The sequence below is a fragment of the Lepus europaeus genome, chromosome 5, assembly GCF_033115175.1.
Source record: "Lepus europaeus isolate LE1 chromosome 5, mLepTim1.pri, whole genome shotgun sequence".
NCBI classification, from domain to species: Eukaryota; Metazoa; Chordata; class Mammalia; order Lagomorpha; family Leporidae; genus Lepus; species Lepus europaeus.
Window position 1 is genome coordinate 8,835,255 of NC_084831.1, and position 23,808 is coordinate 8,859,062.

Below are 23,808 nucleotides of genomic sequence, written 5' to 3' on the forward strand. Positions count from 1 at the left end.
CTCTCTCTCTCTCTCTGTGTCTCCCTCTCTTTCTGTAACTCTGCCTTTCAAATAAATAAAACAGATCTTAAAAAAAAAAAAAGAAAATGCATTAAGGTACCTAATGTACCAAACATCATAGCCTAGCCTAGCCTTTTCTGTATAACAAGGTGTTGAATGTCTCCTGTACTGAGGCAGACGTGGTAGTACAGTAGGTTAAGCCACGGGGTGGAACGCTCGAACGTTTTCAAAAGGGTGGGGAGGGGCAGCATTGTGGCAAGCGGAGCCTGGCATCCCATATCAGAGCTCCAGGTTTGAGTCCTGGCTACTCTGCTTCTGATCCAGCCCCTTGCTAATGTGCCTGGGAAGGCAGCAGGGGATGGCTCAGGTGTTTGGCCCCCTGGCGCCCATGTGGGAGATCCAGGTGGAGCTCCTGGCTCCTGGCTTCTGCCTGGTCCAGCCCCAGCTGTTGCTGTCATTTGTGGAGGTGAACCAGCAGATTTAAGGTATCTCTCTCTGTCTCTCTGTCTCTCTGTCTCTCTCTGTCTCTCTGTCTGTCTCTCTTCTTTTCCTCCCTCTTTCTGCCACTCAGCCTCTCAGCTAAATAAATGAATCTTTAGAAGAAGAGGAGGAGGAGGGGGAAGAGGGGGAAGAGGAGGAGGAAACCACGGGTCCTCAACAATTTTTGTGAGACTAAAGAGTTCCTGAGACCATAAGTGGGGAACCACTGCCCTAGAGAAGCGGCTGTACTGGGCGCCAGGAGACAGGTGCCGAGCGCAGGACAGCCGTAGCCACCACTGTGTACAGCTGTCAGAACCAGTGGGGGCCGGCACTGTGGCTTAACAGGCTAATCCTCCGCCTTGCGGCGCCGGCACACCGGGTTCTAGCCCCGGTTGGGGCGCCGGATTCTATCCCGGTTGCCCCTCTTCCAGGCCAGCTCTCTGCTATGGCCCGGGAAGGCAGTGGAGGATGGCCCAAGTGCTTGGGCCCTGCACCCACATGGGAGACCGGGAGAAGCACCTGGCTCCTGGCTTTGGATCAGCGCGATGCACCGGCTGCAGCGGCCATTGGAGGGTGAACCAACAACAAAAAGGAAGACCTTTCTCTCTGTCTCTCTCTCACTATCCACTCTGCCTGTTAAAAAAAAAAAAAAAAAAAAAAAAAGAACCAGTGGGGTCACTCATGTCAAAGCCGAATGACACGGAGGGGTGCCCTTGCAGGGAGGCCCCACACACGTTTGCCTGATGCTAAGAACTCTCGGGAGCCGGCACTGTGACACAGTGGGTTAACTCACAGCCTGCAGCTCCATTATCCCCTGTAGGCGCTGATTCAAGTCCTGGCTGCTCCACTTCTGATCCAGCTCCCTGCTAATGCACCTGGGAAAGCAGCGGAGGATGGCCCAAGTGCTTGGGCCCCTGCCTCCATGTGGGAGACCCGGATGAAGCTCCTGGCTCCTGGCTTCAGCCTAGACGGAAGACCTTTCTCTGTCTCTACCTCTCTCTGCCATTCTTTCAAATAAATGAGTTTTAAAAATAAAAAGGAAATGCAGTGATACAGGACACACAGTTCCCCGCACTGTGATTGGAAGGATGTGCCCTCTTCCTGGCTCCCATCACGCCCAGACGGGGGTCACTCCCAGTAGAGATTTGTGTTACTCTATGATGGTACAGCTCCAGTGGCCTTTTCCTGCCCCAAGTTAGTTTTAAGCCAAAGCAAATAGCTTCCGGGTATTCCTTGGAAAACAATCTCTGAACTGCCCACTGGGATGCAACGTCTCCCTCTGCACCAGGCACAGCGACGACACACAGAGCCGTGCAGCTGTCACTCAGGCACGGGCTGTCAGCAGTGTCACCGTATTTACGAGAGGCAGAGCACTTCACAGCACAGCTGCGCCATAGCCTATTGGCCCGGCCCTCTGAGAATGGGTATCTGGGTGGCTAACAAATAAGCAAAATAACATTCTTAGTTCCATTGGGCTGAGCCCTGTGGGGATGGGGCCCGGGTGTAGTCCCTAATGCCTTGCAGCCCCAGGTCAGCGCCCAAAGCACAGGCTGTGACATGATTGTGGATACAATGAAGCTCTACTGAATGAACCACATTGTATCGGTGCAAGCAAAAAATAAGAATTCTGGGCCGGCATTGTGGTGCAGTGGGTTAAGCTGCTGCCTGCAACACGGGCATCCCATGTGAATGCAGGTTCGAGTCCCAGCGGCCCCACTTCCAAGGCAGCTCCCTGCTAATGCACCTGGGAAAGCAACAGAAGACTCATGGACTTGGGCCCCTGCCGCCTGGGTCGAAGGCCCAGATGGAGCTCTAGGCTCCTGGCTTCACCTGCCCCAGCCCTTTGCCATCGCAGTCATTTGGGGACTGAGCCAGCAGATGGAAGATCTTTCTGTCTCACCGTAACTCTGCCTTCCAAGTAAGTAAATCTTTAAAAAAGAGAGAAAGGGTTCTCCTAAAGCCCCTCAGGCAAAGCGGTAAACAGGCAGTGATGGGAGCCCAGTGGTTTCGGCCTAAACCAGAGTGGATTTAAATCCCAGCTCCTTATGTGGCAGCTGTGTGATTTGGGCACCTACTTCAGTGTCCTCATTTGTAAAATGGGTGCAGTAATGGCACCTGCTCCCCGGTGATGCTGCAATGGTTGAGTGAGTGAATACCTGTGTGTGTCTTAGCACCAGCCTAGCTCATCAGAGCTGGCCAAGCAGTCGTAGAATTCAACTCACCCCATCGTCAAACTCCAGCTAGGACATGTCCTGCTTGGGTGAACCCCGGAGCTCCAGTGCCTCCGTGACGGCTCTTGTGGTGGAGACTGCTGGTCTGATTCCTTTCATGGCTTCGATTTCACCCCTGCAGAATCAGCTGCTCGCTCCCCTAAAGTATTTATACCCAGCGCCTGTCACCATGGAGACAGTCAACAGTAGAGAATCCAAGATCACGGCACCGCCCCCTGGAGGCTGAAAAGTGGACTCTCAGGCCCTTTTGCTCCCTGGAGGTAGCAGGTGTCATCCCCAACTCACTCAGGAGGGCAACCGAGCAGCAACGCAAGGCACCCAGACTCAGCCACTCCTAGCATCCTTGCTCCCTGGACTCTCACACTTGCGACAGAGCCTTAGCATGTTCCTGACTGCAGTAAATCCACAGTCACTCTCTACACCAGGCTGGAAGATCGAGACCAAGTATTCGACCAGAGTGCTCACGGGAAACTGGGTGGAAGAGAGGAGGAAGGTAAGGGGGTGGGGGCTGGGCAGAGGGCTCCCGGGGGACTGACGGGGAGTCAAGTTCATCACTGCTTTGAAATCGAGGGCAGCAGATGGCTGTGTCTTAAAAACCCAGCGTTGGGGTCTTTGTGCTTTAGGTAAGGGGCGACATAAAGCAGTCCTCAGGGTCCCCACTTCAGCTTGAAAATACCATGCAGAAGTGTGGCTGGGGCTGTGTCCGTCAGTCCACTCTCTGGAGTGTTCCTAGGCGACTGGATCTCCTTGGTCCCCGGTTCCTTTGAACCTTGGTGTGAAGAACGTCTGCTCTTCCTGCTCTGGCTCCTTCCACAAAGTGGCACCTGTGAGGCAGGCTTGGCGCTCTCTTCACTGATGTCCAGGGCTGTCTACTGCTCCCTGGCACCTGTTACATAATCTCACCTGCCTGTGCATTTCAATGTTTCCTTTCAAAATGGAACAAATAGGCCCTCGGGGTGCTTTGTGCTTTTTTTTTTTTTTTTTCACTGTCTAAGGAATTTTTACTAAAGCAAGAATTTTATAATTCAAATTACATTTCCTTGCTTGGCTTATCAAGTCTGCTCCTTTACACAGAGCTGACTTTCTGAGCTATTATTGTGCAGTGAAGAATGGCAGAATTATCCTTTGTGCTTTCAAAGCACTGAGAAATGTTTTGCCTGACTTGGCCTATTTGAAATTGGGTATCTTCATTTGTGGCCAGCAAGCCATTTCAAGTTTTTCAGAGACATCTAGACACCCTCACATCTTCTTGGGAAATGGGCAAGAAGAAGGTAAAAGAGAATCGGCAACGTTGGTGTGGGGAAGGGGGAGGAAGGGTGACAGTGACCCCTGGGAGGCGTGAAAGGCTGTTTCACAGAGGACGTGAGCATTCACCACCCCTCGGACCGGGCATGGCCTGGGCCATCATCAGCTCCAATTGTGCTTGGCTTTGTTTGGGGAGCAGGTGTGTGTGAGGGATGTTCTGAGGGTAGGCTACTCTGACCGGGCAGTGCTTGGACTCAGGGATGGTGTGGGCTTCTCCACACCTAAAGGAGATGGCATCAAGACAGTAGAATTGGAGGGAGGTCAGTAAGATGGTGGGCTAAGATGTCTGGGTCTTCATTCTCCCCGGAGACATTTAAACACTGGCCAAAATGTGCGTGGGCTCTAGAAGACAGTCTGAGTCCACGGTGGCTAATCAAATGCCCCACTCAACCAGAAGCGGTTGTCAGTGCTAGGAATTCCCACGGCATTTTAACTTGCCCTGCCCCCCCCCCCCCACAGCACAGCACGGTACATGTGCTCTGGGGGAAGTGGCTCCCCCAGTTCCCAGGTCCCCGCTTCAAGCCCGGAGGGTGTAGAAGAGCATCCTAACCTGTCCGGGGCTGCTGAGGGACTGGCCTTGGTTTCATCTAACTTGCAGCTCAGAAGGGGAAGAGGGGGCAGAGTTCAGACCCCAGGTGGGGACAACTGTGGAAAGCAGAGTCAGACGTAAACCGTTGAAGCTGACCGGGGACTGCAGACTGCGATGAGATCACGGGTGGAAGAGTTCACCAGGACATCAGAAACGCCAAGAAGGAGGGGCGAGACTCCTGGGGAAACGATGACCTTGAAAAGCAGCCATGTATGTGAGGGAGTCAGAAAAGGCACGCACAGGTCCAGGCAAGCTGTACACCCAGAGGGGGCCTGTGAACACCTTCAACTTCATATTGGGCTGACCCCAAGACTCAGAACGTGACCTAATAGTTCGAAAAATTCTTCCCTCTCACGGAGGCAATCTGCAGACTGTTTCCTGTTTCCTCAAATGCCCCATTTTCTTTTTTATTTATTTATTTATTTATTTTTTTATTTTTTGACAGGATAGTGAGAGAGAGAGACAGAGAGAAGGGTCTTCCTTTTTGCCATTAGTTCACCCTCCAATGGCCGCTGCGGCCGGCGCATCACGCTGATCCAAAGCCAGGAGCCAGGTGCTTCTCCTGGTCTCCCATGGGGTGCAGGACCCAAGGACTTGGGCCATCCTCCACTGCCTTCCCATGCCATAGCAGAGAGCTGGCCTGGAAGAGGGGCAACCAGGATAAAATCCGGCGCCCCAACCGGGACTAGAACCCAGTGTGCTGGTGCCGCAAGGCGGAGGATTAGCCTGTTAAGCCACGGCGCCGGCCCAAATGCCCCATTTTCAACAGATCGCCAGGCTTATACAGAGGTGGGAGAGCAGAGTCCATCCAAAGGAAGAAAATAAAGTATCAGAAACTCTCCACGAAGTACTTAAATATGCACAAAGAGCCTACAGGAGAACCCAAGAACTACATGAAACTGAGAGGACAACATACGGATAAAATGAGAATATGAAAAACGATTGAAATTACGGAAAGAGACCAAGCTGGAATGTTGGAGGTAGAAAATCCATAAGTGAATTGGAAAACTGAATGGAGGGGTTCAATGGCAGAATCAGGCAGCCCCCGAGAACAAAGCCCAAGGGACTTCTGGGACAGCACCTAGTCGATCAGTCTGTTCATTAAGGGAACTGCAGAGGAGAAGAAAGAGAAAGATGCACAGAGATTATTTGAAAGCATAATGGTCAGGGGCCAGCACTGTGGCGCAGAGGGTTAACATCCTGGCCTGAAGCACCGGCGTCCCATATGGGCGCCGGTTCTAGTCCCGGCTGCTCCTCTTCTGATCCAGCTCTCTGCTATGGCCTGGGAAAGCAGAAGAAGATGGCCCAAGTCCTTGGGCCCCTGCACCCGCGTGGGAGACCCGGAAGAAGCTCCTGGCTTCTGGCTTCGGGTTAGCGCCGCTCCGACCGTTGCGGCCTTCTAGGGAGTGAACCAGCGAATGGAAGACCTCTCTCTCTGTAACTCTTTCTTTCAAATAAACAAAATAAATCTTAAAAAAAGCATAATGGTAAAAAATCCCCCCAAATGTGAGCAAATACATGGATCTGCAAATCCAAGAAGCCCAATGACCTCCTAGCAGGGTAACTCTCAAGAGACCCACGTTGATGTAGATTATATTCAAATTGAAAGCCAGAGACAAAAGAGAGTCTTTTTTTAAAAAGATCTATTTTGTGTATTTAAAAGGCAGAGTTTTAGAGAGAGAGTGAGACACAGAGAGAAATAGGTTTTTCCATCTGCCGGAATACTCCCCAAATGGCTAAAATGGCCCAGGGCTGGGCCAGGCTAAAGCCTGGAGCCAAGAATTCTATCCAGGTCTCCCACATGGATGCAGGGGCCCAAGCACTTGGGCCATCTTCTACTGCTTTCCCAGGCCATAGCAGAGAGCTGGATCAGAAGTGGAGCAGTCGGGACTTGAACTGGCGCACATATGGGATGCCAGCACGGCAGGCAGTGGCCTTACCTGCTACGCCACAGCGCCGGGACCTTCACTCTTTATTTGCTACAGAATTTAGAAAACAAATGCATACAAGGTTCTGTATACATGTATACCCAGTATATAGTGATATAGTTTTTGACACTTTAAAAACATGAAGTAGGGGAGGCAGAGCTATAAAGGAGTAGAATTTTGTATGCAACTCAAGTTGGTATCAGGATTTATTTTTAAAGTTCTTACTGGGATACAATGACCTCTCCGGGGCAGGTCCTCCCCTTCTGCTCCAGCCACAACAATTAGGAAAGAAACAGGCAAGCATCCCACTGGAGAGGAAGAATGTCATGATTTTGATACATAGAAAACCCTAAAAATCAAGATCGATCTCTCTCTTTTCCTTCCTCTCTCTCTTTCTCTCTCTCTCACAGACACACAGAAACTGTTAGAAATAATAAATAAGGGGGCTGGGGCTGTGGCACAGTAGGTTAACATCCTTGCCTGAAGTGCTGGCATCCCATATGGGCGCCGGTTCGAGACCCGGCTGCTCCACTTCTGATCCAGCTCTCTGCTATGGCCTGGGAAAGCAATGGCAGATGGCCAAGCCCTTGGGTCCCTGCACCCATGTGGGAGACCCGGAAGAAGCTCCTGGCTCCTGGCTTTGGATCGGTGCAGCTCCGGCTGTTGTGGCCATCTGGGGGGTGAACCAGCAGATGGAAGATTTCTCTCTCTCCCCCCTCTCCACTCCCTTTCTCAGCCTCTACCTCTCTGTAACTGTTTTTCAAATAAATATTAAATTCTTAAAACAAAGCAAAACAAAAAAAATCCAGTTCCTCACAATACAGTGGGAAAGAGCAGAGGACTCCAGCGCAGACTCCACTGAAGAGACGAAGCCTTCTACCCTGGAAGCTCAGAACACTGACGATAAAAACCGAAGACGACGAATAAACGGAGTGACGCCTGGACACCCTGTGCTCACGATGGAAGAACTCACGTGGCTAACACCTCAGCACTGTGCAAAATATCTGCAAATTCAATGCAATACCTCTAAAACCCTATTAACTTACTTTTCAGAAATGGAGAAATTCTATCCTAAAATTCAGGCGAGCCTGAAATCGCCAGAGCAACCTTGAAAAAGAACAAAGTTGGAGAACTCACGTTTCCTGATTTAAAAACATTACAAACCTACAGCAATCAAGACGCTGGGATGGTGACAGAAAGATTCATAGACAAATGGAACAAGATAGAGAGCTTAGAAAAAACTGGTAACGCAGTCAAATGATTTTCAACAAGGGTGCCACGGCTACTCCATGGGAACGACGGGTCCCCAGCAGGCAGTGTCGGGAGCTGGACGTCCACACACAGCATATGCAGCTGGACACCTGCTAACAAGAGGGTCACAGACCTAGACTAAAGAGCCAGAACTACACAATTCTTAGAAGAAAACCTAGGGCAACGCCTTCACGACGTTAGCGTTGGCAATGATTTCCTGGTTATGACACTAAAAGTAAAAACAACAAAAGAAGAAACAGATAAACTGGACTTCATTCGAAATAGAAATAAGGGGGCTGGTGCTGGGATGCGGTTGGTTAAGCCACCATCTGCTATGCTGGCATCCCACGTCAGAGCGCTGGTTTGAGTCCCAGATGCTCCACTTCCAGTTCGGCTGCCTGCTAGTGTGCAGAGAAGGCAGTGGAAGGTGGCCCAAGTACGTGGGGCCATGCCACCTGTGTGGGGACACGATGGGGTTCCTGGCTCCTGCCTTCAGCCTGGCTCAGACCTACCTGTTGTGGTCATTTGGAGAGAAGCAGCAAATGGAAGATCTCTCTCTCTCTCTCTCTCTCTCTCTCTCTCTCTCATCTCTATCTCTATCTCTCTCTCCCCTTCTCTCTCTCTCGCTCTATCTCCCCTTCTCTCTCTCTCTCTCTCTCTCTCTCCCCTTCTGTCTCTCTCATTCACTCTACTTTCACATAAAGAAAGAAAGAAAAACCTTCTTGCATCAAAGGACATTATAAAAATGGCAACAATGATATGGGAGAAAATATTTACAGATTACATTTCTGATAAAGGATTAATATCCAGAATATATAAAAATACTCCCACAACTTAACAACAAATATCCATGCCATCTGATTTTAAAATAGGCACAGGACTTGAGTAGACATTTCTCCAGCGAAGAGCTGCAAATGTCTAAGAATGGTCACATGAACAAACGTCCAACACCATTAATCGTTAGGGAAACGCAAGTCAAAACCACACGGAGATGCCACCTCCCACCCTTAGGAAGTCAGAGTGTTCACAAAGATGCCAGGAAAGGGGAACTCTCGTGTGTTGCTGATGGGATATAAAACCCACAGCCACTGTGGGTAGCAATATGGCAGTTCTTAAAATATAGACACAGAATTCCCATACAATCCAGCAATGCCACTTCCAGGTATAGACCTCAGCGAATCGAAAACAGGGACTCAAAAAAACTCCTTCATAGCAACATCGTCCACAGGACCCGGCAAGGGTGTGTACCATCGATGGATGTTAAATAAGATGCCACACACACATACACACAGGGATATTATGCAGCCCTGAAGAGGAAGTAATTATGGTGATTGCTACAACGTGGCTGAGTCTCAAAGACATTATGTTGAGTGAAATGAGTCAGGCACAAAAAGGCAAACATTGCATGATTGCATTTGTGAGATACTTGTAATAGACACATTCACAGAGGTGGAGAGTCGTCGGTGGGAGAGGCGCGATGGCTCGGGAAGGGGGAGGGTCGAGACTCCGTGTTTAGTGAGCACACAGGTTCGGTTTTGGGAGACAAGTTTGGAGGCAGATGGTGGTGATGGCTACACAGAGATGTGAAAGTGCTTAATGCCCCTGAACCGTGTGTTAGAAATGGCCTCACGGTAAGCTGTCTGGTGTGCATACTTGACCACATTACCTCTTAAGAGAACCAATCAGGAGCATAATCTAATGGAAACAGAGAGCGAGCAACACAGAGGCAAAAGAGAGGGAGGCGGTGAGTGGGAGAGAGGAGCCAAGGGTGAGGAAGGTAGCAGGTGGGGGCCGGGAGAAGGGGGTAGGGGAGCCAGGGGTGCCTTCCCGAGGGATGTGGACAGGGAGGTCGGCTTCACCCTCAGCCCGTCTGCCAGGCGCTCCATGGGGGGAGGGTCCCGGAGAGACCTCAGGGGTCTTCCTCAACGTTTGGTCTCCCTCAGTTCACCAGAGCCACCGAGAAGACACCGCAGAGCCTTTACCGAATAGAGTACGTCCCCATCCCGGGCCACAGACCGGACCTGATCTCCAGGTGGTACGGGAAGAGGAAAGTTGAGGTGAGGGCGAGCAGGGGTCCCGCACTGGGGTCTGGGACCCTCCCGAAGCTCAGGGGCCACTCACAGCTTCTCAAAGTCTGGAATCCTCCTGGGAAAATGAGAGTAGTCTCATGGATCCCTCTCGGCGCAGGTGCTGCCGACTGCAGTAGCCCGTAGTTCCCGGTGAGGGTAGACCACGTGTCTGACCCACACTGGCCACAGCCCCACCCCCGCCAACCCGTACCCCAGTACCTGGGTCGCACGCTTCCCACAGAGTGCGGCCAAGGAAGCTGGGAGCCACAAAAGGTTGGGGCTGAGGTCCCAGAGCCGGGGCAGTAATCCCGTTATTGTCCACTGTGCCCCTGCCTCCCGCCCAGCCCACGCCTCATGCCTGGGGTACCTGTCTACACATCGTGCTGTGTCCCAGCCACATGGATCAGGAAGCAGGGTGCTGCCCCCACACCCAAGGAGGGACAGGTGTGTCCAGCCGTGAGCAGCGTCGTGGCAAGGGACCCGAAAGGTCACTGCCGGCCAAGTCAGACCTCAGGTGCCCTCTGTCTACTGCTCCTCTGTGTGCGGGACAGCAGCAGGCTCTGAGCTCTGTGCTGGCCACACGCACCCCCCCCCCACCTCCTCCACCTGCCTGCCACACAGCAGCTCCTGCCAGGGCTGGGCCAGGGCCAGGACAGCCAGACACCATCCCCAGCCCAGAGCCTGCAGACGGCTTTCAAGTCTGTGGTCCCAGCCTGCTCCCGCCTACTCCCCTTCCCCTGGCGAGCTCAGTAAAGGCCTGGGCCCTCGGTGCTGGTCCTCCTGCTGACCTGGTCCCCCCACCTCCCACCCCTGGGTGGCCCTGCCTGCCCTTCCAGGGCACTTGTCCCCGTACCTGTCCCCTTACGTATCTGAATACAGTGTCCCAGGTACACAATCAATCCAGTCAACAAGACCACGAGAAAGCACCAGAGAATTCGTCCCGCCCCTCCCCGCCACCCTGTGCCCCATCCTGGCCCCCTGTGCCCCACGTGGATGGGAAACCTGGCCGCAGGGAAAGGCCACGGGGCGCCTGGTGATGCAGATCTTGGGGCTGGGCCCCCGTGCGCCCTCTGGAGTTGTGGTCTGACTGATTTATGGCACCAGAAATCCTGGGCGCAGCCGGAGTCTGTGGGCGTCAGGAGACCCAGACCTCCTGTCAGCTCCAGACAAGAGAGCAGGCGTGGCCCCCAGCCCCGTCCTGCCATAAATCAGCCCAGGCCCCCAGCGCTCCCTTCCAGGCCGAGAGGATTCTCTTAGGAAAACTGTCAATTCAGGCGAGGGCCCCAGAGCCAGGGGGTGGTGGCTGCTTTCCTCACCATAAATAACTCCGCCCCAAAGACACCGCTGCCCTGGGCTCCAGCTGGGGGAGTCGTAAATCCTTCGCCAAGGCAGGCGATTTACGGCCAGGCGCCCGGTCTTCCCACAGGAACTGGTGGCTGCCACCTTCCCACCAGCCTTGCAAATAGGCCCGGTGCTGGGTGAGAGGTGAGGCCTCTCCCAGGCTGGGATTCCAGATCGTGGGGATGCAAAGCGGGGCGCCTCCGACTCCTCCCGTCCCACCGGGCGTCCCGACCACCACGGCTCATTGTGGGGGGGGGGGGGGGCAGCATGGACTTGTCCAGGGCTGGCGGTGGCACCCACAGAGAACTTCCTGGAACCAGGGTCGTGTCTCTCACCGCCAGCCCCGGGAGGCCACTTCTCCCGGGGTCTGCCCTGCTGTGGTTGGTGACACGTCCCCGTGTCTGTCTTCCCAGGGGCTCCCGTACAAGCACCTGATCACCCACCACCAGGAGCCCCGGCACCGCTGCCTGATCAGCACCTATGACGACCACTACAACCGGCACAACTACAACCCCGGCTTGCCGCCGCTGCGCACCTGGAGCGCGCAGAAGCTGCTGTGGCTGCCGGAGAAGGCTGACTTCCCACTTCTCGGTACTTTGCCTCCGCACGGCTCCGCGAAGGGCGCCCGGACGCCCAGGGCTGAGGTGTGGCCGCTCTGCAGAGCGAGCTGCACGGGTCCTGCTCCGCTGAGCAGGGAGATGAGCTTGGAGGGAAAGGAGCCCTGGTCCCACCTCCCCGTGCCCGCCTATCCCCTCCCCTTGGCAGAGGGCTGTGTAGAGATGCCCGAACCTGGGCAGGGGAGCGGGTCATTTACCTGGAGTGCAGGTGACTGGGATAGCTCTGCACTCTCCCTGGTAGAACGGTGATGGGTTACTTCCTGGGCGCTGTGCCCGGCGGTAGGGCCTGGCGACACACTGGTGACAAGCACCGAGGAACGTCTGCTCCCGGGAGCAGATAAGACCCCATTCATGAATAAGATAACTCAAGGTCTGGGACGTAAGCGGATTTCAGGCACGAAGATGTGCTGTGAGAAGAGCATGGTTAATGGCGAGCCGGTGAGTGGGGGTCTGAGACCCTCCTCTGGTCCACAAGGCCTCCTGGGGATGAAGAGGGATGGCCATTCTGGAGGCCAGAGTCGGCTTGAGCAGGAGGGAGCTGTGCAGGCATCTGGGGGGAGAGCATCCTGCAGGGGAGGGAGTGGTACGTGGACAAGTTGTAAGGAAGTGTGGAGCAGGACTAGGGAGGGCCTCATCGGGCACCACGAGGGGAGTGGATGCCTCCTGCCCCGCCCAAGTCACGAGACTCCAAGGGGGCTTGTGTAGGAGACATCACACGTCACTCACGCCCCAGTTGGGACTCGGAGCATCGCCGGCTCTTTGTGGTTCTGCCTCTCCCTGCAAAGGGACCTCGGTCAAGAGCCCAAGCGTCCCTCCCTCCACACTGCTGCATGGGTTTTCAGAAATTTTTAAGATGATTTGTTTATTTGAAATGCAGAGTGGCGAAGACCGAGAGAGAGAGACAGAGAAAGAGAGCTTCCGATAGCTGGGACAGGGCCAGGCTGCAGCCAGGAGCCAGGAGCTCCATCTGGGTCTCCCACGTGGGTGCAGGGGCCCAAGCACTTGGGCCATCTTGCACTGCTTTCCCAGGAGCACTAGCAGGGAGCTGGATTGGGAGTGGAGCAGCCGGGACTCTGATATGGGATGCTGACGTCACAAGTGGTGGCTTAAGCCACTGCCGCACAAGGTGGCTGCCTCCTCCTCATTTTAATTTTTGTATTTACTTATTTTCATTTGTATTTGAAAGGCGGGGGTGAGGGCACTCTTCTACCTGTTGGTTCACTCCCCAAATGACCGCAACGGCTGGGGCTGGGCCAGGACAAAGCCAGGAGCCTGGAATTTGCCCTGGGTCTCCCGTGCAGGTGGCAGGGACCCAAGTACTTGAGCCATCATCTTCCTGCCAGGGTGTGCATTAGTGGGAAGCCAGATCAGGAGTGGAATAGCCAGGACTCAACCAGCTACTCCAGTATGGGATACAGGTGTCCCACGTGGTGATGTAACCATTGTGCCAAATGCCTGCCCCTGCCTGGGTTTCTTGGTGTCCCTGGTGCAGCCCACACCACCCCCTCTCTGCTAGGGTGGGACATTTACCCAGGGCCTGCAGGGCTACCCACCACGCGGCGGGACTCACGTCCTCAGGGTCTCTGTCCTGAGCACTCTCGCACTGGGTTGCGACCCTCTCCTGCAAAGCTGTGGCTTCGCTCTGGTGCCCTGCCTTCCGCGGTCCCTGCCAGAGCAGCCTTGGCAAACCAGGGCCCCTGGCGCCATCCTCGTGGCCAGCTGGGGCAGGACTCACCGAAGCCCTGCTCACATAGACCCCGCTTCTCTTGCAGCACCCCCCACCAACTACGGCCTCTACGAGCGGCTGAGGCAGAGCTGGCTGGCGTCCAAGGCCAGCCCGAGGGAGAGCGTTTACACTTCGTCCTACCCCAGGCCACCGCTGTGCGCCATGTCCAGGCGGGAGCACGCCATCCCTGTCCCCCCTCCACGCCTGCACCCCATCCCACACTTCTGAGAAGTGTCGCCCTGCCGGTGGCCCAGCCAGGGCCTAGCGGGGACCCGCAGATGGCCAACGGCTGCAGACCTGGCCCAGACCCCAGGCCACGTCTTGAGACCCGGGCTTCCTTTTCCACCTTACAATTAAAGCTCCTTGACTCTACTGCAGGGCCATGTGGTGCAGAAGACGGACAGGTCCTTAAGTCCCACCCCTCATTCCGCAGGAGGGGAAACTGAGGCCCACAGGGGTCCTGTGGCTCCTGCCTGTGCTCACCACTTGGAAGGTGCCCCCAGGGAGCCCCTGGCCCAGTGGAAGACATGGATCCGCCTCGGAGGCTCATCTTGGAGACTCCTCGGGGTCTGGGGCACGTGTGGTCAGGAGGGGGGCGGCGGCCACTGCAGGTGCCAGGTGGGGAAGACACCCCTGAGCCCTCCTAAAGTGTCGCCCCTCACCCCACCTCTGAGCTGTCGGGTGTTTTAAGGAGTTGGTGGCGGGCACTTCCGGTGGGTGGGTGGGGAATGGGGTGGCTCTCCTGACAGAGGAATGGGCGCTGTTCTCACCCACCCACGTGCGGGTCAGACTCGGGCTGAGAATGACCCAGCCCTAATCCATACTCTCTGACTTTCAGGATTTAGCAGTTACAGCCCAGTCTCTCCTGTGACCTCTGTTGTTGTATGCCCCCGCCCCAGCTGTATGCACAGTGCCTGGTATACAGCTGGTGCTTAGCCATCACTGGCTGAGCGAGTGCTCTTTGATGCTCCTCGCGGGACCCTCATTCCACCCCACTCACTGAGTCCTACTTTTCTTTTTTTTTTTTTTGACAGGCAGAGTGGACAGTGAGAGAGACAGAGAGAAAGGTCTTCCTTTGCCATTGGTTCACCCTCCCCGCTGCGGCTGGCGCGCTGCTGCCGGCGCACCGCGCTGATCCGATGGCAGGAGCCAGGTGCTTCTCCTGGTCTCCCATGGGGTGCAGGGCCCAAGCACTTGGGCCATCCTCCACTGTACTCCCTGGCCACAGCAGAGAGCTGGCCTGGAAGAGGGGCAACCGGGACAGAATCGGTGCCCCGACCGGGACTAGAACCCGGTGTGCCGGCGCCACAAGGCGAAGGATTAGCCTGTTGAGCCGCGACGCTGGCCCTTTTTTTTTTTTTTTTTTTTTTTTTAAGATTTATTTCATTTATTCGAAAGGCAAAGTGACACAGAGACAGATGGGAGAGAGATCTATCATCCACTGGCTCACTCCCCAAATGGTCCCAATGGCAGAGCTGGGCCAGGCTGAAGCCAGGAGCCAAGAACTCCATCCAAGTCTCCCATGTGGGTGGCAGGGGCCCATATACTGGGGCAATTTTCCACTGCATTCGCAGGGAGCATTAGCAGGGAGCTGGATCAGAAGTGGAGCAGCCGGGACTTGAACCAGTGCCCCAAAGCAGTGATGATGTCACAAGTGGTGGCTTAACCCACTGTGCCACAGCACCGGCCCCTGTGTCCTATCCTTGTTCCAGCCCCATAGACCCCTGCTCCGAGGTGGACCTCCGTGTCCCGGCCCCAGCCCGTCTGTGGCCCCAGGAGTCCCCTCGCTCTTCCCAGAGCTCAATCCCTCACAGGAGAAAGCCCCTCTGTGCGCCTGGGAACCGAGCCCGTCCGTTCCAGGGGCATCCACGCGGCTCTGTGGCTCTGCCACCCAACACAAATATTGAAGTACTGGATAGATCGGTTCTCCTAGAAACCTGTTCCTTACATTTTTAGCGCGGTTGTCACATTTTAGCAAATGACTGCACCCCGCTCCCCTAGCAGAAAGAAAAGAAAAAACGTCAGGTTCAGAACCGGGTGCAAGCTGGGCGCTGAGCGTGCGCTAAGGGCCTGCATCTGGGCTTCGAGATTCGAGGCCGGTGCCCCAGGGGGAGGAGTCTTCTTCCTGCTTCACAGAGGAGGAACCGGACTGGCCTGAGGCCGCAGAGCTACGAGGCCCAGGCAGCGTGGCCCTCCGAGCGCGCTTAGCCGTTGCCTGTGCAAAGCTGCTTCTCCCCAGAATGCCAGCAGGAGCGCCCCGCCCTCGGTCATGGGCGTGCGTGGGAGGCGGTGTTGCCGACCAACGGCGTGACTCAAAGGCCGGCAGCCAGGGGTCTGGCAGTGCACCTGCCGGCTCAGGGCTCCTCCCGCCGCGTTCCCCCATCTGTCTGTCTGAGGGCCCTGTCTTCCCCCTGATGACAGTCGGAGCCTGGCACACACCAGGTGCTCGATGCGTGCTTATTAAATCAGCAAATGCGTGAATGAAGGCAGAGGCGCCAGGGGCTGGAAGGACCCTCAGGGAGACAGCTGTGGGGCGGAGCCAAGCCGGTTTCCCCCACACCCCCAGCACCCACGCGTGCACCCCCACAGCCCAGCAGCAGGCAGAGCAGACACTGATGGGGCCCAGGGGCCCAGGGGCCTTGCAGGGTAGACCTAGGGGCCTGGAGTTCTGGGGGGGCCTGTGAGGATGGGAGGGAGATTTGGGGGAGGTGCAGCAAAGGGGGTGCCGCGGGAGCTGCACTTGGGGGCAGGGGTGACGTGGAGACCCGATGTAGCTGAGGCGGGGCCAGGGACATGCTGATGGTGCTGGGCAGGGGGCACACTGCGGGAACCACGCCCCCTGCTGGCTGATTTGGATTTTGATTTCTTCGGATTCACAAAGGCTGAGGTGGGGAACATCGCAGCGAATGTTACACCTGATGTCTTCGAAGGCTTTCTCTGGCTTCAGCAGGCGCTTATGGTTCCAGGATTTGATTACAAGGCCTTAGGACGAGCAGTCTGTGGCCAGGGAACGGGGGCAGCTGGCAAGGACCAGTGCTGTGGCGCAGCGGGTAAAGCCACCATCTGCAGTGCCGGCATCCCATATGGGCGCCGGTTCAAGTCCCGGCTGCTCCACTTCCAATCCAGCTTCCTGCTGATGTGCCTGGGAAAGCAGTGGAAGACGAACTAAGTTTGTGGGCTCCTGCACCCACGCGGGAGACCTGAATGGAGTCCTGGGCTGCTGGCTTTGACCTGGCCCATCCCTGGCTGTTGTGGCCATCTGGGGGAGTGAACCAGTGGGTGGACGGTCTCTTTGTCTCTGGGTTTCCCTCTCCTTCTGTCACACTGCCATTCAAATAAGTCAGTCATTTTTTAAAAGCAGTGGCAAACAGACATTTGATAATTCCAGTCCCACCATTTATAGGAAGTGTGGCCCTGGGTGAAGCTACTCCCCTTTCTAACTTAGTCTTTTCCTCTATCAAATGGGTGCAATCATAACTTCTCACTCACATAAAAACACTGAGCCCAAAGCCTGGTGCGGGATACATGTGCCATACACGGCCACTGCTATCATTGGTTTTTTAAGGTTATTGATTGCTTGAGAGACAGGGAGAGAAGGCTCCCATCCCCGGCTCATTCCCCCAAAGGCCCACATGGACCCTGGACTGGGTTCAGCTGAAGCCGGGAACCAGGAACTCGGTCCAGGTCTCCCAGGGGGCGGCAGGAACCCAACTGCTTGAGCCACCATCACTGCCCCCAGGTGTGCATCCGCAGGAAGCCGGAGTCAGGAGCCAGGGTGAGGATCGAATCCAGGCTCTGGTGCGGGGCACTGGTGTGCTAACCAGCTTCTCACCACTGGGCAGCATGTCCACCCCCAAGGCTACTGCTTGGCATTTATTTTAACTTTTTAAAAAATATTTATTTATTTGAAAGAGTTACAGAGAGAGAGGGACACACACACACACACACAGGCATCCTTTATCACTGGTTCACTCCCCAAATGGCCACAATGGCCGGGGCTGGACCAGGCCAAAGCCAGGAGCCAGGAGCTTCATACGGGTCTCCCACGTGGGTGCAGGGGCCCAAGCACTTGGGCCATCCTCTGCTGCTTTGCCAGGTGCATTAGCAGAGAGCTGGATCGGAAGAGGAGCAGCCGGGACTCGAACCAGCACCCATATGGGATGCCGGCACTGCAGACGGCAGCTGAACCCACTATGCCACAGCGCTGGCCCCTACTGCCTGACATCTGGAGACGACAGGCACGATTCAGGAAACAGCTGCGGTCACAGGCAGCCTCCCCCCATCCCCAACACACCCACCCCAGACAGGCAGATCCACCCAAGGACCAGCATTTTCTCTGCGAGGCCACACGGGGGCAGCAGAGTCCTGCACCAGACAATTCTTTCCAGGCCAGCCAGATGGCACCAGCCTGCCCCCTGGTGGCTGACGTGAGGCCGACTCACGATCAGAGATTCTCTGAGCCAGGCAGTGGCTGCAAAGCAGATGTAAAAAGAACTCAAAACCGGATTTCCCTCTGGAGAGTCCTTGAGAACTGTGGGGGGCTGGTGGTGAACTCGAGGGCACCGATGCTTGGAGAGTTCATGCGTGAGCCGGACCTGCACTTGCTGGGGGTGTCCCCTTGCGCCCCTCGGGCCTCAGTTTCTCCATCTGAGAAATGGGACCGCTCTGTTGTCCCTGAATCTGGCTTTCCTGTTTGGTTTGTTTTCTCTCGACCAGAGCTCCGCAGGCCCTGGTGCGGGCAGGGTTGGCTGCCCGTGGGTTGAGAACCCAGGTCCCCAGAGCCCCAACTCCTATTGGGGTCTTCCATCTGACGGACCCTTCTCCACCAGGGAGCAGTTTACTTCTCTGCCTGGGGCCAAGCCCCAGCCTCAGGCCACATAGGCTTGGCCACCTCCAGGATGTCCCCCAAGCTGTGCACGGCCACCGCAGCGCCAGCCGGGACCTCCCATTGGGAGCAGCACACACTGCTTCCTCCCGACGGCCCTGGTCGTCCTCACAGGTCCTCACAGCTGGCCCCAGGGAACTGGAAGACAGACGTCGGGTCCTGTCTCGGCCTGCGGTCCCTCAGCACAGTCCTTCTCCTGGCCGCTCCTCTCCGGCCTCATCTCCCACCTCCTCTCTGTGCAAGGGGCTGCCCACTCAGGGCCTTCTGGGAAAAACTGCCCCGGTGTGACCTCTGGGCCCGCTGTGCCCCCTGGTGGCCTGGGGTGGAAGATCACCCCAAGGAACCGGACAAGGTGTGGGGCCTGGTGGACCATGGCGGAGAAAGCACAGGGCCTTTGCGCTGGGGAGGCGAGGGCCTTGGGAGATTTGATGATTAAGGTGGACCCACAAGCATGCGCTCTAAGAGCGGGAAGTTGAATGGCATCCGGCCGGGTGGAGCCAAACTCAGGGGCAGCTGGCCTGGGGCGGCGCCGGCCCTGACTCCAGGGCTCTCATCAGACAGGTGCGGGAGGACACTGGCTGGTCCTCGTGTTTATCACTGACGGTGCTGAGAAGCCACACGCTGAGCTCCCCTGTTTCCTGCAGGGACCTCTCCTCCAGCGTGGGGCCGTGGGAGAGGTGAGGTGGCCGGGGGTGGGAAACAGGTCCTGACTCTCACGGGAGCCGCAGGGACAGTCCAGGTGGCCCCAGCATCCACTTCACCCGGGGGCCTTGAGGCCTGGGGTGCCCTGGGCTTGCCTGAGTGTGCACAAGGAGAACCAGGGGTACTGTCTGCCCCCCTCCCCACTTGAGGCCCCTGGGACTTGTTTGCGGTGGGCTCTGTAGCGGTGGTCCCCCATCCCTGCAGGGGGTCCATCCCGGAAGCCCCTTGGATATGGGAACCGCAGATGGCGGGGACTCCTGTGCACGCCAGGCTGCTCCCGGACAGCTGCCTGTCCCACCCACGCCCTCTGTACCCAGAGGTTCGGAATCTTCAGATTCAACCAACTGCGGCTGGAAGATGTCTTGAAAGGCCTCCCTGCTGAACATGTGCCGGCCGGTTTTCCTTGTCAGCTACACACGGTCTTAGGGATCCTGAGCAGCCTGCAGGTGACTTGGGTCTGTGCACACAGGGACCCGAGCCCCCGAGGATGTGGCTCATCTGCGGGGCGTCTTGTCAACCCCGTAGATGCCACAGGAAAGCCAGCAGCGGCTTCAAAACCTTCAGAGAGGTCAGATGTGGGGCGGGGCGGGTGAGCCGCTGCTTGCAACGCCCGCATGGCATCTCGGGATGCCGGCTGCAGACCGAGCTTCTCCGCTTCTCACCCAGCTTCCTGCCGACGCACCCAGGAGGCAGAGATGAGGCCAAGGATTGGGCCGTGCCGCTCAGCTGGGGGTCCCAGATGGAGCTCCTGGGTCCTGGTTTTGGCCTGGCCCAGCCCTGGCTGTTGCCAGCCTTTGGGGAGAGAATCAGTGAGTGGGAGATCTCTGTCTCTTCGTCTTGCCTTCTCTCTATTATTCTTTCAAATAAGAAAAAATTCATGAAAAAATTGCATTATGTTTTTTTTTTAAAAATTATTTTACCTGAAATCAGTTACAGAAAGAGAGAAAGACAGAGGGGGAGAGAGAGAGAGGGAGTTCCAACCAGTGGCTCACTCCTCAAATGACTGCATTGGCCGGGGCTGGGCCAGGCTGAACCCAGGAGCCAGGAACTCCATCCAGGTCTCCCACGTGGGTGTCAGGGACCTCAAGCACTTGGGCCATCCTCCGCTGCTTTCCCAGGTGCATTAGCAGGGAGCTGGATTGGAAGAGGAGCAACCGGGACTTGAACCAGGGCTGCTGGTGTCCTAGGCAGCAGCTTAACCCACTGTGCCACAATGCTGCCCCCTATATTGCCTTGTAATTATTGCATTTTCAAAACATTTTGAGGTACTCTTGAGTGAAATCATCCAATTTCATAACAGCTGCTTTCCACGAACTTTTTGAAGATCCCTCATATGCATGGATTTCAAAATTTTTGCACCAAAATAAACCTACCTTTTTAAAAAAAAAAAAAAAGATTTGTTTATTTGTTTGAAAGGCAGAGTTACAGAGAGAGAGAGAGAGAGAGAGAGAGAGAGAGAGAGAGAGAGAGAACCATTCACTGGTTCACTCCCCAAATGGCTACAATGGCTGGAGCTGAGCTGATCCAAAGCCAGGAGCCAGGAGCCTCCTCTGGGTCTCCTACATGGTGCAGGGGCCCAAGGACCTGGGCCAACCTGTACTGCTTTCCCAGGCGCATTAGCAGAGAGCTGGATCAAAGTAGCATAGTCAGGACTCGAACCATACTGGGTGTGGGAATTGCAAGCAACAGCTTAACCCTGAGCCCCAACGCACACCCCGTGGAGAGAGGCTTTGTGCCTGTTGGCTTCTGGGTCCAAAGGCCACTCAGGCTGCCCTTTGCCCTTGGCCTCTGAGGCTGGGCACCCAGCAGAGCGCACAGAGTCCTGGCGGGGCAGGCAGGTGTCTGGGAGCGTCCTCTTCCGAACTGGGTGCTTGAGTCTGGGTCTGCTGGGGGCCGTGGAGCTGCACCAGTGAGCACCTAGCCACCTCCCTCACACCTGCTGTCCCTGAACCCCAGAGCCTGCAGGAGCCTGAGACCAGGTAAACGACTGCCCACTGCCCCCAAAACCTTGCAGGAGTGGGGCCTCGCCCAGCAGGTGGCAGCCTTGCCGGGACTGTGGACCAGCCAGCCGGCTCTCTCCAGAACCTTCTCAGGGGCAATCATTGGAGTCCAGTTCATCCTGAAGTAGGCTCAGGGCTGAGAGGTCACGTAAAGTCAGGAAGGCCGGCCAGAGAGAGACCGGCCTGGAAGACCGAGCAGCCTGGCTTTGGTCCGAATTCATTCAGCCACTTTCTGGTTTTATTTGTTTTTAATGATTTATTTATTTATTTGAAAGTCAGCGATACAGAGAGAGAGAGAAGGAGAGAGAGAGATCTTGCATCTGCTGGTTCACTCCCCAGATGGCTGCAATGGCTGGGGCTGGACCAGGCCAAAGCCAGAGCCTGGAACTCCATCTGGGTCTCCCATGCAGGTGCAGGGGTCCAAGGACTTGGGCCATCTTCCGCCGCTTTCCCAGGCCATAGCAGAGAGCTGGATGGGAAGTGGAGTAGCATATGCGGTGCTGGCATCGCAGGCGGAGGCTTTACCCACGCTGGCTCCTCCACTCAGCACTCTCTGTGTCTCCTGGGCCGGTGGTTTATCCTGTTTGACCTCCATGTCTGGAGCATCAAGTTCACAGCGTCCTTGCGAGAGCCTGGCTAGAATCTCCCCACGTGCACCTGAGGGCTCTACAGAGGCTCCCAGAGGGGCACAACTGCCAAGCGGTTAAGACGCTGGTTAAGAGCCCGTGTTCCAGCCGGCACCTAGCTCACTAGGCTAATCCTCTGCCTGCGGCACCGGCACCCCAGTTTCTAGTCCCGGTTGGGGCGCCGGATTCTGTCCCGGTTGCTCCCCCAGGAGTGCAGTGGAGGATGGCCCAAATGTTTGGGCCCTGCACCTTCATGGGAGACCAGGAGGAAGCTCCTGGCTCCTGGCTTCGGATCGGCACAGGACGCCATCTGTGGCGGCAATTTGGGGGGTGAACCAACGGAAGGAAGATCTTTCTCTCTGTCTCTCTCTCTCATTGTCTAACTCTGCCTGTCAAAAAAAAAAAAAAAAAAAAAAAAAAAAAAAAAAAAGAGCCCGTGTTCCATTTTAGAGTGGCAGGCTTGGCTCCCTGCACTCTGACTCCCAGTTCCAGCTCCCTTAATGCAACTGTGGCTGGGGCAGCTGGGCCCCTGCCACCCACGTGGGAGCCTACCTCTTTGGAGATGATGTTAAAAGGTGGGACATCCCTGGCACCACTGCATGTGCACCCCCCATCCTGGCGTTGTGGGGGACCCGTGCCTGGGGGAGGAAGCTTTCCCTTGGGGCCCCGGGGGGGCTCTGGGATCTCTTCCCACGCAGGGCACCACAGTGGACTCAGCAGGTGCACCTTTTCTATAAGAGGGAGATGGGGATGAGCGAGGACCCTAGTGCATCCCTGCACCCCACGAGGGGGAGGGAGAGGAGCCACTGAAAGCACAGGTGGGGGGTCCTGGCTGTACCCCCCATGCCCCGGCAACCACCCCCCCCCCAGCCCAAGAAGAAAAAATTCCTCTGGAACCCCTTGGTCCACCTCACTGGAGAGCCCCAGGGTTTCGTCCCAGAAGAGAGAAAGCAGCTGTGGTAGACGAGCAGTGGGACGGGCACTGCGCCCGTGGGGACTTTTCCTCCTGCGCGGCCGGTGAGCTTGCTGAGCTGCTCTCCTTCCTTCCTTCCTTCCTTCCTTCCTTCCTTCCTTCCTTCCTTCCTTCCTCCCTCCCTTCCCTCCCTCCCTCTCTCCCTCCCTCCCTCATTCCCTCCTCCCTCCCTCTGCTGAGATACATCTTTCTCTGATGCTAAGGAGTGAGCATTCAATCACAGAGGTGATTCTGAGTTTCCACTTTCATTTAGTTCTCAAAGTCAGAAACTGAGTTTATTTATTTATTTATTTATTTATTTATTTGCCAGGTAGAGCTATAGACAGTGAGAGAGAGAGAGAGACAGAGAGAAAGGTCTTCCTTCTGTTAGTTCACTCCCCAAGTGGCTGCTACGGCCGATGCGCTGCGCCGATCCGAAGCCAGGAGCTAGGTGCTTCTCCTGGTCTCCCATGGGATGCAGGGCCCAAGCACTTGGGCCATCCTCCACTGCATTCCCGGGCCATAGGAGCAACCGGGACTAGAACCCGGCACCCATATGGGATGTCGGCACTGCAGGCAGAGGATTAACCAAGTGAGCCACGGCGCCGGCCCCATCTCTTTTCTTTCTTTGAATATTTACTTATTTGAAAGGCAAAGGGACAGAGAGAGTGAGAGGGAAGAGAGATCTTCCACCTGCTGGCTCACTCCCTGAATGCCCCCATAGCCAGGGCTGGGCCACGCTGAAGCCGGGAGCCAGGAATTGTGTCTGGGTCTCCCGAGCACTGGAGCTGTCATGCGCTGCCTTCCCAGGGTGCACATCCGCAGGGAGCTGCAGCAGAGCCAGAGACACCAGGACTGGAAGCCGAGCTCCAGTGAGAGACGCGACATCGCAAGCAGCGCTTAACCCGCGGCACCCCAGCACCGGCCCCCTGCGTCCTCCCGCCTTCCGAAGGAGCTGCCGGGCAGGGGGAGAGCGAGGGGAGGCCCCTTGTGTGGATGAAAGCCACTTTCGGCCAGCCAGGCCCAGGGTCTGCCCCGGGCCCAGCGTTGGCCCTTCTGACCAGGTCCCCATGTGGCAGAGCTGTGGTTGCGTCAGGGGGGAGAGG

The 23,808-nt window shown here is 56.2% G+C and overlaps 1 protein-coding gene across 1 annotated transcript; it reads left to right on the forward strand.

The window, feature by feature from the left end:
- The first annotated feature begins 3,093 nt into the window (after positions 1-3,093).
- On the forward strand, positions 3,094-13,765 carry CFAP107 (cilia and flagella associated protein 107). Its single transcript, XM_062193094.1, has 4 exons — positions 3,094-3,204; positions 9,728-9,841; positions 11,608-11,785; positions 13,584-13,765. Exons 1-4 carry the CDS (start codon positions 3,094-3,096, stop codon positions 13,763-13,765), a joined length of 585 nt encoding a protein of 194 aa, XP_062049078.1.
- Positions 13,766-23,808: the final 10,043 nt, after the last annotated feature.

What these genes read in the sequence shown, in the direction of transcription:
- CFAP107 (XM_062193094.1), top strand. Translation starts at nt 3,094, where the DNA reads ATGTTCCTGACTGCAGTAAATCCACAGTCACTCTCTACACCAGGCTGG. An exon ending in GGGTGGAAGAGAGGAGGAAG is followed by an intron (nt 3,205 to 9,727) that starts GTAAGGGGGTGG and finishes GGTCTCCCTCAG; the next exon opens with TTCACCAGAGCCACCGAGAA. An exon ending in ACGGGAAGAGGAAAGTTGAG is followed by an intron (nt 9,842 to 11,607) that starts GTGAGGGCGAGC and finishes CTGTCTTCCCAG; the next exon opens with GGGCTCCCGTACAAGCACCT.